The 19,644-nt window shown below is 37.6% G+C and overlaps 3 protein-coding genes across 4 annotated transcripts; all 3 read left to right on the top strand.

The window, feature by feature from the left end:
- Positions 1–19: 19 nt before the first annotated feature.
- Positions 20–4,052, top strand: LOC144038673 (GTPase IMAP family member 4-like). The gene is made up of 9 exons (XM_077551338.1): positions 20–134; positions 211–296; positions 373–444; positions 673–750; positions 940–990; positions 1,070–1,120; positions 1,203–1,253; positions 1,389–1,439; positions 2,800–4,052. Exons 3-9 carry the CDS (start codon positions 405–407, stop codon positions 3,534–3,536), a joined length of 1,059 nt encoding a protein of 352 aa, XP_077407464.1. The 5' UTR covers positions 20–134; positions 211–296; positions 373–404; the 3' UTR covers positions 3,537–4,052.
- A 2,278-nt stretch (positions 4,053–6,330) lies between these two features.
- Positions 6,331–13,426, top strand: josd1 (Josephin domain containing 1). Of its 2 annotated transcripts, none has more exons than XM_077551447.1 (5): positions 6,331–6,488; positions 6,896–7,509; positions 7,592–7,720; positions 9,896–10,090; positions 11,750–13,426. In XM_077551447.1, the coding sequence occupies exons 2-5, from the start codon at positions 7,199–7,201 to the stop codon at positions 11,847–11,849; spliced, it is 735 nt and encodes a 244-aa protein (XP_077407573.1). In that variant the 5' UTR covers positions 6,331–6,488; positions 6,896–7,198; the 3' UTR covers positions 11,850–13,426. The 2 variants fall into 2 exon arrangements, with proteins under 2 accessions (XP_077407573.1, XP_077407574.1); XM_077551448.1 differs by lacking the exon at positions 6,331–6,488 and adding an exon at positions 6,518–6,650.
- Positions 13,427–13,977: 551 nt separating this feature from the next.
- Positions 13,978–19,608, top strand: cbx7b (chromobox homolog 7b). Its single transcript, XM_077551631.1, has 6 exons — positions 13,978–14,291; positions 15,950–15,993; positions 16,144–16,209; positions 16,968–17,034; positions 17,891–18,266; positions 18,332–19,608. The coding sequence occupies exons 1-6, from the start codon at positions 14,223–14,225 to the stop codon at positions 18,526–18,528; spliced, it is 819 nt and encodes a 272-aa protein (XP_077407757.1). The 5' UTR covers positions 13,978–14,222; the 3' UTR covers positions 18,529–19,608.
- The last annotated feature ends 36 nt before the right edge of the window (positions 19,609–19,644 follow it).

Here is a 19,644-nt window from a genome sequence, read left to right as displayed (position 1 = left end):
CCGTTTCCCAAAATAAAACTTTGCACAACGCCACATCTTGATTGTTTATCGGAACTACAGCGCAAAACCTAATTGCAACATTTCCAGTTCTACTTGTCCCACAAAGGTGTGTTCAACGAAAGAAAGGCAGCAGTGTGAGTGAGCAACAGACCGCCGCATTGTTGCACTCCACGCATTAACATAAGCTGCGTGTGCGCGTGTGTTCATCAGGGGGCAGGCAAAGAAAAAGATCACAGTCAAAAGTGTGATCAAAGTTTGATCGACTCAAAGGAAGGAGGAGCTAAAGCGTTCTTGAGGTAAAAACACTTTTCAAATACTCGTTTGAATCTGTTTGCTAATGAATGTTTAACTTCACGGCTGTGCTTTTCATAGACTCGAGTTGCGTCGCGCGCAAATCTTGAGAAATGGATTGTAAATGCGAAACCAACGACACTGAGGATGCAGGTACGAATCACACGCTGATATATTTTACTCGTGCATTGTAAACAGTGACAACAGAAGGAAAAGCGGATTTGGTCTGTCTTTTAGAATCTTTAACCCCTAGGCGTTATTGTGACCATTTTTTGGCTTTTTGTTGGTTTTGACCAAGCCATTTCAAAATAAAATACTGCCCACGGGTTTTAAGAACATTTGTGCTAATTTGTATACATTTTTCTTGACTTATCTTTTTAGGCCGGTGGCTGAGCGGCAGCAATGTCCAGATGGGAGCCTACACCGTGGTGGGGTATCTTCTGTACAGATTCTCACAGAGTCAGTCATACAATGACGTCATGTGTCATGTGATCTTAACCGTACAGATAGGAGGCTACAAACTGATTACATTTGCAATAATCAATGTAATACTAAATTGCGAATTTGGGTGCTTCTGTACAATTTAAAATTAAGTACTTTTAGGAAGGTGAAGCAAGGTTTTCAGCAACCTGTCTTGTCCTTCTACAGCACTTCCTGCCATAATCCGATGGCCAATTCGTCTCTTCTGCTCTTTAACTGGTGAGTTTACTCAAGATGACCGTGTTGTGTTCGACCTTTATTACCACATTTAAAAACACTTTGTGTCTGTGTTGCTCAGGTTTGTCAGCTCTTTGGGGCTGGGTGAGTCGCCTTGTGGGGACCGTCCGAGGTACAACAATAACAAATGAAGTTGTATTGTGGCGAACGGCAACATAAATTAAATGACTTGTCCTCTGCACTTTATTTTGTAGGAGTCCGTAATCTGTGTCGATGGCTGTCTCGAGTTTGGAAGTCTATCGAATGTAATCGCTCTTCCTACTTTTATTTATTATTAATTCTAATAATGCCGGGATAAAGAAATCACTTGACATTTTGTGTGCTCTCGCCACCTAGCAAACATTAACAATATGTAATAACCAAAATAACCCCCCCTTCAGCATTTTCTTCCAAATTCCACTGGATGCTTCCTGTCGTCACAGCCACCACAGGTCAGTTCTTGTTCTCCGTAATCTGACTTTTTTTTTTTTTCTTTATCTACATTTCACTGCAACAAATACAATAGTATCCCGTGGGCAGTATTTTATTTTGAAATGGCTTGGTCAGAACCAATGTTTGTTATATTCAGTGTCCCTTTAAATCCAGCAGATGGCGCTGTGGTGCGTAGTTTAAAAAATATATATATTATTAACCATTTTCAAAATACCAAGTATACAAAGAAATTGTATACAATTGAACAAACACATGCCAGGGCGTACATACATAGGTTACGTGCATTCAAAGAGTTTATAAGTTGTACAAAAGCTACTAATCAATTTTATATAAGAAATTGTATCATTATGAAAGTGTTTAAAGTTTGGTTTTTGGTTGCAGTATTTGCATTTATTAATGTGAGCAGAAGCTTCGTGCATAGTGCAGTGAATCTTTTCGACAAACTTACGTCACACGTTGGAAATGTAAAACTTGTCTTGCTATTCTTTTTTGTTGTGTTTTCCTTTTTTTGTATGTTATGGTCGTTGTACTAATGTTCAAACACAAGTGTTATCTCCCATCAAGAGTTTTGTAAATTACTTTGTGTGAATAAGGGGAGGGGGGCGTCACAAGTCAAAATGGCGGTCCTATGCTGCATTCGAGGAGAGTTTGAAACCCAAATTGTATTCCACTCTTAAGAGTTCCAAGTTCCACCCTCGAAGCGTTTAAAGCAAATGTAAACATCAAAGGTCGCTAATTCCGTTAAATTCTTTGCTGTTTTGGTAAACGCAGTCATTCCAAATCACGTTGCATCGCGTGAACATGTCTTGTATTTTCATTTGCCTCGAACGCTTTGAGGTCGGAAATGATATCGAATTTCCGGTTTCCCACTTTCCACGAATGCAACATTTAAACTCTCCGCTCATTTAAAAGCATTGGACTTTGGATCGTTGTAATTTGATTTGTGAGGATTTAATATTATGATTTGAAAATGTGATAAATATGTTGTTTGACAACTATAACAATATGCCTGGTTTGCATGCTCTAGTATTAGTAACAGGCAAAAGCAACACAATACGCCGTGGAAATTAAGTTTTGCATTGCGAAAATTTAAGAAATGTCCGGATGTTTGGAATCGGAATTGTCAACATAATGCGCTGTTGGTTTAAAATAAGTATTTATTATGAAACTATAAGGTACTTTCAGCCATTTTGTGAACGGGACAAACACTCATGCACAGACTCTCAAACACAGGCTAACTAGTCAAGTTCCCGATGTCACTCACTAGGCACCACATTTGTTGTTGTGACTAAATCTGATTTCACATTTTTCTTGATGTAAAAAATGTTTTTTAAAATGCTGGTGTTGTGACCCTTACAGGATCCAGCGAAGAGTATTTGGAGAATGGGAACATGAGAGTGAATCTCTCCAGTCCCTTAAAAGCAGGCCTCAGACTGATCGTCGTGGGCCCTGCTGGTGGAGGACGTACATCAGTGGTCAACACTATGCTGAACTACTGGGCAGAAGAACCAGAGGAACCTTTAGTAGAGAGCACCATAAGAAGGGCCGTGGTGGATGGTAGAGAACTTACCGTGATCGACACGCCGGATCTATTGGGTACATCGTTGGGGAGAAGTATTCGAGCCAAAGAAGCTCTGAGGTGCGTTCAGCTCGCTGCTCCTGGTCCTCACGCCATCCTGCTCGTGATGCAGGCGCCACGCTCCAGCAAGGAGGCGCACCAGGACGCTATGCCGTTGATCCAAGCTACGCTGGAATTATTCGGAGATGGCATCCGAGGGCACATTATCCCAGTGCTCACCCACGCCGACCGTTTGGGTCGACGTGACACTTTGGAGCGGATGCTGGATGAGGATGCCGGCGGCGTGAACAGACTGACGTCTCTGTGCGGTCAGAGGCCTGAGCTGATGGACACCAGGCCGGATCGGTCCACAGATGAGCAGAAGGTGGCACGCAGGGTGCTGGTGGGGCGGATCTTAGAGCTGAAGGTGCTCAGGGGACATTTTGTCCATGAGCTGCAGAGGAGGGATGAACGCATCCGAGAGCAGCTGTTGGCTGACATGACGTCTGCACTGGGCAAAAAAATGGAACACAAGTAGATGATAATGAACAGCGTGGCTATGAAATTATTCAGTTTGACTTCAAGTGCCAGTGCTAATATATTAACTCTGTAGGGATGTTTTTATGAACGTACACACAATCATTCACAGCAGGGGTGGGCTCACTTTTGTCATATTTGTTGATGAGGTTAAGACAAAACAAAACGTAAAATATGGAAAAATTACTGCATCAAACCTCGTGACGGCGGTTGATGCCAGTATCGGCTGCCCTCTTGTGGCCGTTTTACGAACAGAAACTAGAAATAAGAATGGAGAATTGCCATTAATTTCATGCAATTTTAAGGAAATACGCTATATTTCTGGATAAATAGGTCTTCAAATGTATGTAATTTAATTTTTTTTATCTATCGGTCTGAAGAAATTGGTATCAAACATCTTTAAATGTACTGTATGTATGTATGCTGTATTCATTTTTTATTTTCTTTAAATAATTTTAGTGCATTTTTCACATTTAATTCTATTATGTATAAATCAATAAAAGTTCAATTTTGTTTAGGTATGGTTTTCACTTTTTTAGCACATCACATTTAATTCAATTCTGTACAATTGAACAATTAGTTATCCTCTTATTATTTTATAATTGTTAATGTATGTATTTTATTGAAATTAATAAATCAAAATATCAAATCAAATTATTTAAATTAAGAAATTAAATAGTTACATTTGATCTTTAGGTATGGTCTTAATTTTGTTTACGAATTGATTTTAGCACATCACATTTAATTCAATTATGTACAATTTAACTACAATTAGTTATCCTATTTTTATAATTGTTAAATTATGTATTTTATTTAAATTACTAAATCAAAATGTCAAATGAAATTATTTAAATTAATAGTTAAATTTGATGGTATGGTCTCTTTGTTTACAAATTAATTTTAGCACATCACTTTTAATTAATTTATGTACAATTTAACTACACTTATTATTATTTTTTAATTGTTAAATATGTTTTTTATTTAAATTATTGTTTTTTGTTTGTTTACAATAAATCAAACTTAATATTTATTGAGATGAATCAGTAAAACTAAATTAGAAAATCATATATACATTTTAGTTAACCAATTTTGGAGAGAAGCAGCTAAATTAATTAATCAATGTAGGACTTTGAATAATGTAAATGATTGGTAGGCCACGTTAAAGAATAAAGCGGGCAATATGTGGCCCTCCATATATAGAGTCACCCCTCATATACGGTATATGTACACCCAAAACACACTAGTTTCGTATACAGAAAGTAATGAGAACTATATATGACAAAGTGGTCATCTAAATGATTTTACCCACCTTTTAGGATAAATGTGGATCGGAGAGGCAGTTGTGATTTATGGGTAAGTGATGATGAATATTGAAGTTGCTGATGGATGAACCATATTTTCCATATAAACTCTGCATTTTAAAATGATCTGTAAGAAGTTATCCCCACAAAATGCTCTGCCTTTTTATGTTTACTCCCTGCATGACATTGTCTTTAGAGCTGGATGGGGCGACGGAGAGTGGGAAAGATGCGTCATGTTAGAGATCACATTCCAACAGTTTCACACCACATTGCTATGATGATTAGCTACACAGAGGCCGTGCTATGTGCAGTGGGAAACAAGAGAAGGGTTGGAGTTGGTATTTACGTGGAAAGACAGCTGAAATGCCACTTTAAGGTTACCCACTTGATGCATTTGCCAGGCACAACTTTTGGAAAGTCCCCTGTGACGGTCATTTTGATTATGAGCAGGATAGAATTGGAAATTTGTCATCCAAACTTTTCTGAAACCAAACAGACTGGTCAGTTCATTTACTGAAATTCCTTGAAAGGGAAAGTCAAACCCAAACAAAAAAAATCTTTACAATAATGTGTTTTATGCTACCCCACTAACCTAAACATGGTATTTAAATTGCGTTTGTGGAATATGAATAAAGTAGCAAAATCCACCCGTTTTTAATTTATTTCTTTTTAAGTTCCTCCTTTTTTCTTTTCTTTTTGTTCAATTTCTTTATTCACACAATAAGCAATGTACAAAATAAGGGTGAAGATCGAATACAAACACTGTATAGTACAAACAACTAGAACATAACACACCAGGGAGGTTAAAACATATAAAAGCTAAACAAAATAAAATCAATAATATAACAAAAAGAAAAGAGAATAAGAAAATTATATAAAATCATATAAATAAATGATAAAGTAGGGGGCGGCCATTTTTCCACTACTTACATCACAGTTAGTACTAATGACCAATCACGGCTCAGTTTGCAATTGTCACATGACCAAAAGCAGAATACAGGCGAGCCGTGATTGGCCGTTACCCGAGTCTGAGCACCTGCGATGTCATATTCAGCAAGTGGCAAAATGGCTGCCCAGAATGCCGTTTTTACCATATATTATTACAAATAAAATTTTGGGGTTGACTTCTGCTTTAAAAAATATATATATATATATATATATATATATATATATATATACATCAGCATCCATACAATGAATCATTTGCTTGATTCAGCAAAACATATTTTGACCACTCAACCCATAATTTTGCTATTCACAATTCCGTTTCAGAGCGCAGATGTTTGGCTTTCTCAGAAATGACTTCGCTCACTATTTTTGGTGCACAATGACTACACAAAAGACTTTGCAGATAACGACTTTGATTGAGTCGCAACATTGAAACAATGAAGTGGAAAGGTGTGGTTTGGCCCTGCTCGCTCACTTTTCTTTCCTCCCTCGGCTGTGAGTGACGCACGCAGTCACAGCAACATGGAGCCGGAGTGACGCCAGTGCGCATGCGCGCACACAGACGCAGCCACCACAGAGGAGCCACTTGGTGAAAAGTGACAAAAGACAAAGGAGCCAACTGCCTTGAGGAAAACAACACAGTCCGCTTTTAGCCCTCAAAGCTGTGTGCGACAGTCGGCGGGGGGGCGGACATAAGTGCTTCGGTAAGTTGTCGCCGCCCCGAAAAGAAGTTTCTACACGTAAAAAAAAGAAAGAAGAAAAAGAGGAGGCGCTAGGGGTTGTTTGCTCAAGACAACATTGTCACGTCGCGCAGGCACGAGACAAGCCGACCTTTCATTGCTGCGGGTTCGCTCCAATCTGGACATGTATGTTTTAGACGTATATTAGATATTTTCATTGTGAGAGAAGACTAATGTGTGTGTGTTGGGGGGGGGGGGGTCTTTGCGAGGCTGTTGTGTTGCTAGCTAACTAAGCAGCCAGCTTCCTCCAAAGCTGCTGAGGATCGAGATTTGTGCTCTTCCTAATAGGAGTGTCGTTAAAGTCGTAAACAGTTGCTTTTAGAAGATTTCTAACTCTAATGATTTTTTTTGTCTTTATGTTACTTGTTTAGTTTCTCACATCAATAGTGGAAGTTTGGCAGCCTGGTGATGGAGCAAAGGACAAAAAAATAACAAGCTGGAAGGAGCAACACAAAATCACATCGAGGATGGAGACAGTCGTCGCTGTGGACGAGGCGTAATCTTCCATTTTGGAAAAGACCTTTCAAGAGAGAACATCTTGAAGCCTCACCTTTAGTTTAATCAACCAGAAACAAAAGATCCTCTCGTCCAAGCGGGGCTGAGTGGTTACCATGGCGACGGTTGTCATGATGCAGATGTAGCTACCTGAAGGTTGTGTGGCGAAACCACGTGGGATGGGCAGCACGCCGCATCCGGGTGGCGAGTGGAAGGGGAAGAGCAAGGGGGGTCTTCAGGAGCTGGGTTGCATGCCCTGGAAGGTCAGCAAACAGAAATGTGGAGGTGGGCAAGCGAGAGCGGAGGGTCCGCAGCAGGATATTCCCCCCTTCATGCTCATGACGCCGCAGCTCCCTCGGACCTCGGCGGAGCGTCCGGCCATTTACCATGAGAAGCAGCGGCGGGAGCTGTGCGCCCTGCACGCGCTCAACAACGTCTTCCAGGACGGGTCGGCTTTCAGCAGGGACACCTTGCAGGAGATCTACCAGAGGTGGGGGGACATTTGTCAACTCATATTTTCCTGATTACACACGAAATGCGCCTAACGTGTTCCTCTCTTGTGTGGCGCTCAGGCTTTCCCCCAGCACGCTGGTGACGCCTCACAAGAAGAGCATGCTGGGAAACGGGAACTATGACGTTAATGTCATTATGGCCGCCTTGCAGATGCGGGGCTTTGAGGCAGTTTGGTGGGATAAAAGAAGGTGGGTTAAGCGGAATTAACTCATTTAGTGCCATTGACGGCTATAAACGTCAACAATGAGTTAAAGGAAACTTGCAAAAGATAACATGACCCTTCTCCTATGAATTAATACAATTAGTTATACTTATTGATCCATTTTGTGTTTCTCTTATCCTCTTAAAAAAAAATTAAAGTTGTAATGCAACATTCTTCTTTGTCCATTACGTTGAGCTACTTTTATTTGCTTTTTGTATTTTTATGATCCTTCATCTGTCATTGCTTACGCGACATATTTGTTTTGGTTTGCCAGAGAGAATTGTGCCTCAAGCGCCGTCACATGACTTTGTTTCACCAATCTATCATAACCTCAAGTGACGTTTGACTCTATTTGGCCAATTAAATGTAGTCAGGCAAGTCACATGACCGCACACCAAGTCTCAGCAAACACACGCAGATGCAAAATTGTGACAAACAATTTATATGACGTTCAAACTTGCTTTTCAGCATTTAATTGGCTGAATTTGCCTTAATTTATGTTATAGAAAAATGTTAATGCTTTGCTAAATTTCTAGATTCTTATTTGATATTTTTTCCTATTTGATGTTCATGCTCTAATTTCAGAAAAAGTAATAAATCAGAAGTTACTCACCAATTAGTTACTACTTACTGCTAAAAAAATAAATAATTTAATAATCATTTGACAGGCTACTTTTTACGTTTACTTGAGTTAGAGCTGCTAAATTATGGCAAAAATAATAATCACGATTATTCAAATGATTATTTTTTAGCACAAAGAAAGAAAATGTTTAAACATTTAAAAATATTAAGATATAATATTATTACAATTATTTGAAACCACGGAAGAGGATTCGGGCCAGTTAAGAGAGAGAAAAACTGTTTTGCAGGATTCGCACTTCATTCTCAAAATTTTTAATTTAAAGTGAGAATGCTGACTTTAAATTCTAAGAATTGTGAAAATTCTAACTTTATAGTTGAAATTAATTCTGTGATTAAGTAAGAATTCTGAGTAAAGTGAGCATTTTCACTTTAAAGTCAGAATTCTGACTTTAAAAGTGAGAATTCTCAGTTTAAAGTCAGAATTCTGAGAATAAAGTCAGAATCCTGCCAACCTTTTTTTCCTCTTCACTGGCCCTAATCCTCTTCCGTATGAAACACTATAATTATGTAAGTTGACCAAACACGATTTTTTAGTCATTTTAAAATAATAAAAAAAGGTGCAAATATATAAATTTCAACAACTCAAAATTAGTATTAATAATCTTTTTTTGTGTTAACAATTATGCCGAAATTGTAATTGTGGAGTGTAATAATTGAAATTGTAATTTAATTTCAATTAATTGCACAGCCCTAACTTTGAGTAATATTATATTAATGTAACAGTATTTCTTTGACGAGCATTACCAGAGAATATTACAAAATAAATTTGTAATCAGTCAAATTTGGAGCGGTGTAGAAGACAGCGTGAACAAAAAAGTACTTCTCTTAGGAATGCAGCTCAAATAAATCACTGCTTGCATGTGAAAATGACTGTGGAAAAAGTTCATAAAAAAACTGCATAGTTAGCAGTGGCCCAAAGACAACACTGCATTTGTCCTTCCCATCTGTTGAAGTCACTTTACAAGAATCTAAAAGGGAATATGAGGTGATCCCCTTTGGGCCTCAAATTCCCTAATCTGGAGTTTTTGTTTTGTTTTATCAGTTTGATTAAAAAAAAAAAAAGATCAGGATTTCAAATATCGATGTGCTTCTCAGTAAAACATTATCAGAAAAGCTGCATTGTTGTTTGTCTGGCTGGGAAAAAAAACAGACTGATGTGACAATAATTAACTTAGTGGTGGTTCATTGTTTGGACACAGTCAACAAATGTTAGAGTGGCCAAAACATTAGGTACAATCTGCACAATCTAATTGACGGCAAATACAAAAGCTATATCTTATATTTTGTGTTTATTACTATATTAAATTACATCAATATGTTAAACTCAATAAGCACCTCCATTCATAATAATATGAATAGTTGCTATTTACTAGAGACGATGAGCCTTTCAGGTTGCTGCTTTTAATTCAGTAACAAAATTGCTAACGGTATATTTTCTCTAAAAGTGAAACTGAAAAGGAAACATGAGGACAAAAAGACACAAACGTTGTCTTTTTCCTTTTTTTTTTTTTGCATCCAGGGACGTCGGCAGCATCGAGCTGTCCAACGTGACCGGCTTCATTCTCAACGTTCCGTCCAATTTGCGCTGGGGACCACTGCAGCTGCCGCTCAAGCGCCAGCACTGGATCGGGGTCCGAGAGGTGGCGGGGGTCTACTACAACCTGGACTCCAAACTGCGTGGCCCTCAACCCATCGGCAGTCCAGATGAGCTCAAGTGAGGCTTGCCCGGCCGGGATGTCCCGCTAGGTTCGACTGCAGGGAGTACCAAATGTTATGTGGATGGAGGTCTTTATTTATTTATTTTTTTGCTGTTGTTTTTAATAATCATACTTGATATTCTAAAGGGTTATTCATTTTTTTCATGAGTAAATAATGATAAAAGATTTTGTACCAAAATATGTATTTAGTGCAAAGTACCTGGTATTCATTCGAGACGAGGTCTTTATTTTTTGTTTTCTTAAAAAAAAAAAAATAATACCAATTTATCATATTCTAAAAGGTTTTTTTTTTTTTTATAAATACATAATTATAATAAAAGATGTAATTAAAATATAAAATGTATTTATATTATTTATTTATTTTTGTTTTATTTTTATTTTAAAAACAGTACTGCTTACTCATACTCATTAGCATTTTACATTTAATTGAACAATTCGAGTACCTGGCATTCATTAGACGAGGCCTTTATTTTTTAATTATTTTTAACTAATACAACTTTATCATATTCTAAATGGAGGCTATTTTTGTCAATCACAATCATAATTTAAGGTGTAATTAAAATATAAAATGTGTAATACTGCAGAGAGTACCAGTTGTTTATTAGAGAGGAGGCCTTTATTATTTAAAATTCTTTAGAATCCTATTATTTTATTAAATCACTGAATGGTTTGGGTCCTGAATTCATTAAATAAATCCTGATTGAATATAAACAGTTAAGCTCTGCAGACTCTGCTTAATTAGTCAAGCCCAGGTTTCAACGCAAACATGGTGAAGCGGCATTTGGCTGTTATGCTGCACACATATACAATAGGCTGCCAACAGAAGAGAAATCAGCCATGAGTGTAAATGCTTTTAAATCTAGGTTAAAAACTTTGCATTTTTTTCTGCATACCTTTGATTAAGGTTTATTAAAAAAAATATATATATATATATTATTTTTACAGTGTAGTCTTAGTAATTTTAAAAATCTACTTTTATTTCTTTACTTCAAAATATTTTTTAACAAATTCACTGCCATTGACAACGATAGACGTCAAAAATTCATTTGAACTATTTCTATTAGTTTTTTTTCTACTTTTGTTAACAAGAGTAGGAAAACCTATATATTTTTTATTGTACATATAGAACAGATATAAAATTTGTGATTAATTGTAAGTTAAATAGTAAAGTCATGCGATTAATTACGATTAAAAAATGTAATCGCCTGACTCCCCAAATTTTTAATAATCTTTAAGTCGCGTCAGGCGATTAAAATTTTTAAATGTTATTAATCGCATGACTTCGATAGTTAACTCACGATTAATCATACATTTTATATCTGTTCTAATAGTACAATAAAAAAAATTATTCTAGGTTTTCATACTCTTGTTAACAAAAGTGTGAAAAAAAATGTTAAACTAATAGAAATAGTTCAAATCAATTTTGGACGTCTATAGCCGTCAATGGCAGTGAATGAGTTAAGGTCTTCTGTTGTCAATGTACATTCTTTTAGTAACTTTGTGAAGCACATTGACTCGTGATAAAGGCTTTCAGAATATAAGTTGCTCTTTGTGTTTTGATGTGTAATTTCCCCTCAGGTGCCCGTCTGCGAGTTTGTTTTTCTTAACTGTGGCTGTTCTGTTTTCTTGTCAATCCCGACCGCAAAAAAAAAAAGGAAGTTCCTCCGCCAGCAGCTGCGAGGGAAGAACTGTGAACTCCTGTTGGTCGTGTCGGAGGAAGTGGAGGCGCGACAAACGTGGCGGTCTCACAGCTGAGGATCGATTTGAGATTTATTCACTGGTGGATTTTTTGTTGTCATCAAGAAAGCAAACACTTTCCAGGGAGGATTAACAGAAGTCAGTTCTTGACTTCAGAGAAGATATTATTCAATTTTTGCTCTTTTTGCCTTTTTTTTTTATTTTATACAACATATCTTTGACTATTTTTCAGTCCGATGTGATCTGCTCGTTTACGTGTTCACGTGTCCAAAGTCCCGGGAGTACTCTCGAAATGTTGTCCTTGTCATCTCTCCTTTTGCCGAGGGAACACCAATTCGCCCTCCCTTCACTTTTCACCAAAGCGTGCCCTTCTTCACCACGTCTCGCTCTTCGTCTCGTCCGAGGTCACTTTTTTCTAATCGCCTGCCGCAGACGAGAGGGTGAGTCCCGCAAGACGCAACATTTGAAGGTTTCACCAAATCGTCTCTAGTGGAGATTTTCAAACTGTAGTCATCAAATAATGCTACAGTGTTTGGTGACTGTACAAGTGGGCCTTAAAATTGATATATATGAAAAAAAAAAAAAGATGAAATGCATTTTTCATACAGAGTATATCACAGCATTTTACAAAAATGGCAGAACCATCTTTGCACACTTCACTTTCATGCACAAAACAATCCAGTGTAGAGCGTATATAACTTTTTTTTTGCGATGACGTTGCTCGTAGCTTTACAGTCCTTTTGCACTTTTTGGACGTCGACTTGCATTTCTTGTTCTGGAGCTTTTGTTTGTGCCTCGTATCATCGATTGCGATCTGGATAACAATTAAGACAGAGTTAATATTGTTTTCTCAAACTGTTTTCAACACTTATATCAATAGTATCAATTTGGGGCAAAATATGTCATTGACCATATTTGGACATACGAGGATTCTGCTCAACAAAGACGAAATACAAATGTCCATTTTTTCCCCTTGACTTCAATTCTTCCATTTATTTTATGTCACAGTCAAAAGCTTCAGAACAAGCACGTGTCCATAAATAACTTGATGTTGGGAGTGACTTAATTTTTCCATACTTAACATAATTAGAGCCCAAATTTTGATGTATCACCACACAGAATGTTTGTCGTAATTTAGTCTAATAATGTGCAGGGAGTGGTTGTCCAAAAAAAAAAAAAGTACCACGTGGTTGTATTATTTTGAAATGAGCCTTATGAGATATTTGCTTTTGTAGCTCCAAAGTATTGTTTTTGGGACAATACTGGCCTTAACTTGTTTACATGAAAGTTGTGTGGGCAGTTTTACGCGTGTATTCCAAAGCACTCATTTTGAGAAGCAATCCATCAACGATGTCTTCACTTATCGCTGCCAAGGATTTTTGTTATTTACAATGGTTTAATTTTTATACAAAGATACGTTTTTCTGTCCAAATCCAATGCCATATGATGTTTCACAAAACATTTTTCTTTCTTTGCCATAGCAATCCATATTATAGTGTCCAGTTGAAACAAATCATACTGTGTAATTTGTTGTTTGTTTGTTTTTTCCGCATAAATTTCAAAATGCTTATAATTGCACTTTATGTCAAAGCTGCAGTGCGAGTGTATTAAATGGGCCATTGCTCCGAAAGATCTATTTGTTGTCTTTTTACTTGCCTCAAAAATATTTTTTCCACCCCCCAAAAATCTAAACTGGAAATACATATATAAAACAGTGAAATTTATCTTGCCTGGTCAGGACCCCCTAAAACTCTGATCCTAGAGGCCCCCCTGGATGGATACTGTATTATTCCCGTGAGGAAAATTATAGTCACAGCAGCAATTATCACAGCTACACCAAAATAAAAGCAACCAGCAAAGTGAAAAGAAAGAAAAAACAATACAAAAGCAAGTTTGTGAAGGTCACGTGACCACTATGACGTTATTTCAGTCGACAGGAAGTAACAAAATGGCCTAGCATAGAACAGATTGTAATAATTCGTTTTGATTCGGATTCCCCTTTATGGGGAAAGGAAAATGTACAAAAAAACTTGAAAGTTGTTTTTAATTCAACATACGTAGGAAAAAAGAAAAATGTGAACAAGTGGCATTTTCAAAACTTTAAATTTACGATGCTAATTATAAGTCGATGTTCCTGATGAAGTGTCTTGACGTGCACGTTCATATTCTGACCACTGGAGGGCGCGCGCGGCCGTGCGAGAGTGCGCGCCCCCGAGAGAGACGGGGTCGCGCTGCGCCGTGCTGCGTGCAGATGTGTCGCAGATTCTTTTCCAACGGAAACCGACCAGCGTGGGCAAGTCGCTGGCATCGCAATGGGCCTCAAAGTGTCGCCACCCTAACCCGGCGGCCGCGGGTGAAGCGGGGCGCTGCTCAGCGGCGAAACACGCCACTTTCCCCACCCACCCCCGGCAGGTCCGAGGCGCGCACTTGATGGAGCTGTCAGCTATCGGCGAGCAAGTGTTCGCCGTGGAATCCATCATGAAGAAAAGAGTTCGGAAGGTAACAGTTCACGCAGATATTTGCCTTTTCACCTTCATGTCATTACGTCGCAAGACCGTGGAGTAAATGTTATATAAAAGCATGCTACTAAGAGCATAAGCTTGTTACCTAATTGACTTTAAAGAGGATGCTGTTGAGTTGTTGCGCAGCTGCTTATTGCATGTCCATTTTCTGGATACGAACAGTTAGACAAGCTTTTTGTGTATTCCTGTTGTTGTTTTCTTGCTAATTGTGTTTGGATCCAAATTAACATGTCACATGTTGCTAAAATTGGTGTCCGATCCCAAACATCCCCTCTTGGGTTTATTTCTCCATACATCCAATAATTGCTCTGACAACCTATAAGTTCTTCCTATAAACTTTGTGCAGGTTTTATAATTGACGAAATGTCACCCATAAACCAGACTAAACGTGCATTCACATTATCGAAGGGCTTGTAATATTTGTTGCATTAATTTAGCTTTTTTTTTTTTCTTTATAATTGGTTCATTAAAATATAGTCGTTCATTTTGTATTTCGAAATCAATTTTTATCGCATTAGCCTATGTAGTTATTGTAAATAATGAAAGTAAAATAAGCAATTTTACACATACATTTATTGATATGAGTAGTAAAATGCATAATTTCACATATGTTTGATAAAAATGTGTTCTTTAATTTATTAAATAATTGGTTAAATTTGTATATTTATATGTGCAGGTATAAAGATACCGGTTTTATTATTATTAGTGACTAGAAGTAGCAGTACCCACTTTTGGTGAATATTAAAATGCGGTATTGAACATTCGTAAAATAAACATTAGAGTTAAAATAGTCAAATAAACCATTTTACATGTGCATGTGTTATTTTTTCCTAGTTTTACATAATTACTTAAATTCCAATCGGTATAGAAAAATCGTTTTACGTCTTGTTTTTACTTGGTTCCTTTATTTATTGTACAAAAAAAAGCAAAATAAAGAATTTTAAATATTCATTTTACATTTTGTATTTGTTTCATTAAATAATCAGATAAAAATAATTATTTCAAATAATAATGTATATATAGTAAGGTGTTTTTTTTTTAAAGACCATGTATAGTTAAAAAGCAAAACAAAGAGTAAAAGTAGTTCTGCATTTAAGTTTAACATTTTACATTCATTTATATAAATAATTGATTTTTTTGTAAATAAAAAGTAGTAAAATAAAAATTTTCAAATGCATTCAGCATTTATTTAGTTGACTGGAGAATTGATTAAGTTAATACTAAAATCTAAATAGTAAAACAAATTTACGTAAATAATTGCTTTATTTGTTGTTAGCTCTTTGAGAACACATCATAATACAGTAATTGTCAAATGCTAAATTTACATCTAGCACTTTTATTTATATTATCAATAAAACCAAAAAGAGTACAAATAAATGTATTGTTTACGTATTTGATCAGATAATTGATTAATCATTAACCAGATTCATTCAAACAAGAACAAATTATGATGCATTTTCCACATCCAACAACTTTTGAAACACATAAGTGCTCCTGTTTTCATCACGCGAGCCAATCCTGGTGTCCTCATGAGAAGTGATGATGTCACCATTTACCGCAAACCTGATGACGAACGAACGCGTAGTCTGAGTGGCTTTTGCCCGTGGCTGCTCTCAAAATTTGCTGTCTCCGCAGGGCAACGTGGAGTACCTGTTGAAATGGAAAGGATGGCCTCCAAAGTGAGTGGCAACATTTGGATCAGTGATGTCAGCTTACATATGTGATTTCAATTTTTGAAGATTGCACCAGTGTTCCTAATACGATGTCTGATGAGTGTAGGAATGATTTAATACACTTCTAAACAAAAAAATTGTATAATTTTTTTCTAGGTACAGCACTTGGGAACCCGAGGAACACATTCTGGACCAGCGTTTAGTCCAAGCATATGAAGAGAAGTACGACTTGATGGAATTTGTGGGAGCTATTTTTTTGTGTCACTTTTGAGAAAATGAGGATTTTACATCCTTTCTAAAACTCATTCACTGCCATTGATGGCTAAAGAAGTCAAAAATTCATTGTAATTATTTCTATTGGTTTAACATGTTTTCCCACTTTTGTTAACAAGAGTATGAAAACCTAGATTCTTTTTTTTATTGTACATTTTGAACAGATATAAAATGTGTGATTGTGAGTTAACTAGGTAACAAATTTTAATCGCCTCACGCCTTAAATTTTTAATAATTTTTCCTTTTTAAATTTTATTTATTCATTGCCATTGACGGCTATAAACGCCAAAAATTCATTTAAACTATTTTTATTAGTTAATTTTTTTTCCACTTTTGTTAACAAGAGTATGAAAACCTAGATTTTTTTTATTGTACATTTAGAACAAATATAAAATTTGTGATTAATCGTGAGTTAACTAGTGAAGTCATGCGATTAATTACAATTAAAAAAAATAATCGCCTGTCACCCCTAATTTTTAATAATCTTTTTTTTTAATGAATTTATGGCAGTGAATTAGTTAAGATCAATTACATTTTCTTTCTCAATAATATTGAGCAGTGACATTAAAATGTAGAACAATAAGTAAAATACTGTATTTTTGTTACATTGAAAAACAACAACAAACAAGCATTTACTTGTAGTGGCTTAGTACAACGATATCTCCAGTATTTTATTTTTTTTTAATAGTGTGTTTGCTTTTTCTTAGAGAGCAGAGAGACAGAGCCCTGGGTCACAGAAGGAAAAAACCCAAGGCCAAACGACTCCTGTTGGAGGTGAAATGGAATTTTTTGAACTTTTTGAAACTGGCAAGTAATATGTTCTAGTGATGTCTGAGGCTCAAAATAACTTTGTTTTCTTTGAGGAGCAATTTTGCTAATCAATGACTTTCTAATTTTGACAACAATGAATTTTAGGTTAGCTTAGCATTTAGCATGGCTTCTCCGTCTTTCCTCATCACTTTGTGAAGATACTTGACAGAAGTGTAGCTTAGAGACCATGATTTCTGACTTAGGACAACATATTTAGCCTAGCTAGCCAAATTTGTTAAATTTTTATAAACTGGCAAGGAATATTTTATAGTGATGTACAAGGCTTAAAATAACTTAGTTTTTTTGTGTGGAGAAGTTTTGCTAATCAATGACTTCATTGGAGGAGCAACTTTCTAATATTGACAATGAATCTTAGGTTAGCTTAGCATTTAGCATGGCTTCTCCGTCTTTCCTCATCGCTTTGTGAAGATACTTGACAGAAATGTAGCTTAGATGCCATGATTACTGACTTAGGACAACATATTTAGCCTCACTAGCAGCTAGCTAGCCAAATTCGTTATATATTTTTTTCAACAAGAAATATTTTATAGTGATGTATACGGCTCAAAATAACTTAGTTTTCTTTGAGGAGCAGTTTTGCTAATCAATGACTTCATTTGAGGAGCAACTTTCTAATTTTGACAACAATGAATCTTAGGTTAGCTTAGCATTTAGCATGGCTTCTCATATTTAGCCTCACAAGCTAGCTAGCCAAAGTCGCTTGCTAGCGAGCCGTTAGCACCAAGCTTGCCTTGACCTCCGAACTATCCGCACGTGATGTCAGCTGTGCTAATGATTTTCTCTCTTGGTCTGGATTCAGAACACGGTGTATACTATGGACCTTCGCAGCGCTCACAAGACCGCAGATGTGCCCAAACCCCGCCTACGTCTCTCCCTGACCCGCTCCTTACCCCCGGAGGAGGACGAGGAAGAGGACGAGGAAGAAGAAGAAGAAGAGGAGGAGGAAGAAGAGGAGGAGGAAGAAGAGGAGGAGGACGAAGAGGAGGACCCGTCGTATGTTGCCTGGAGGAGGTCATCTGGGTACAAGAGGAGGCCACAGAGAAGATACCTTAACTCCAGGCTAGCGAGACCTGCAGAAGAGGATTGGAAAAGCCTGGGAGAAGAGGAGGTGGACGAGGATATTGTTGAAGATGAGGAAGAGGAGGAGACTGAGGATACGATAGAAAAGAGTCCAGGTATGCTTACATATAGTTTAGTTTAAATCCGTACTACGGAGGAATAATATTCTTGTTTGGTGTAGGTCCGACGAGAGCCGACATTTGGAGCCCCGCCATTGGCCGAGACGAGCTCGCCGAGGTGACCGAAACGGCGTGGAGTCCCGCCGTCGGGCCGTCGGAGGTGACGGTCACCGACGTCACCATCAACGCTCTCACCGTGACGTTCCGAGAGGCGCGCGTGGCCCAGGGTTTTTTCCGAGCGTGGGGGCTGGAGGTATGAGCGGCCAGCCCAGGTTTCGCTATAGATCAGTGGTGGGCAAACTCGGTCCTCAAGGGCCGGCGTCCTGCAGGTTTTGGAGGTTTCCCTGCTGCAACGCAGCTGATTCCAATCAACAGGATCGTTACCAAGCTTATGCAGAGCTTGCTGATGAGCTGATAATGTATCAGCTGTGTTGGAGAAGGGAAACATCCAAAACCTGCAGGACTCCGGCCCTCGAGGACCGAGTGTGCCCACCCCTGCTATAGATCATCAAGGGCTGAAATGCAGATGGCGCAGACTGATTTTGGCCTCAGTGGAAAGAAGATTACACGTTTGTGTATGTTGTCAACGGTGTAAAGATAATGAGACGTTAACAAGCAGGCGTAGATGAGAATGTTTAGCATCGTTCTCCATGTTTGCACTTTTGAATGACCCCTGCCGTTGACTGCGAAAACCTTTTGTCGGCGTCTTAACATGGATGCGTTCCAAATATTTGAAACAGTATATTTTCAACCGGAATGATTCGATTCGGAACTGCTACGTCCAACTGCTAGTTAGTAGTAGCTGTGTTGAACTGTCCTCGCACCTTAGTAACCACGTAGATTCATTACTCAAAACACGGTAAATAAAAATGATAAAATGCACTGTTTAGCCAACACGTTCTAATCTCCATGTATTTTTGTAGTCTCGATTATTGTAGCAATGCGGGTACAAGCAGGCCTTGTGCTGGAAACAAAAGTGTGATGAGATTTGAAAACACATTGTGATATCAAGTTAGCATTTATTATGGGGGAAAAATCTCCAAAATTAAGCGAGGATGATCAACAGATGGGAATGCAAGTGCCTCGTTTCATCTTTTTTTTTTTTTAATGCAACTACGAGAAATGATGTTAACGCAGGGGAAAGCATGTTTGTAGTGTTTATTTTTCTACATTAAACTGAATGTATATTTATTATTTTGGAGGCGGTACCCGTGACTCCTGTCCATCCCCTAATTTGCACTTTGTGATGTTAACCTGCACATGATATCGCGCTGCCTGAACTTGAGCGTGTCGATAACATTTGTCATAATGGAATAAATGTGGCTGGTGGTTATCTTCATTTTGTTGATTTTCATTTAAGAGGCTGGGACAGATT

This window comes from Vanacampus margaritifer, chromosome 18, assembly GCF_051991255.1.
Source record: "Vanacampus margaritifer isolate UIUO_Vmar chromosome 18, RoL_Vmar_1.0, whole genome shotgun sequence".
Taxonomy (NCBI): Eukaryota; Metazoa; Chordata; class Actinopteri; order Syngnathiformes; family Syngnathidae; genus Vanacampus; species Vanacampus margaritifer.
Note: the sequence above shows the minus strand (reverse complement) of the source record. Positions and strands in the feature narration are given on the sequence as shown.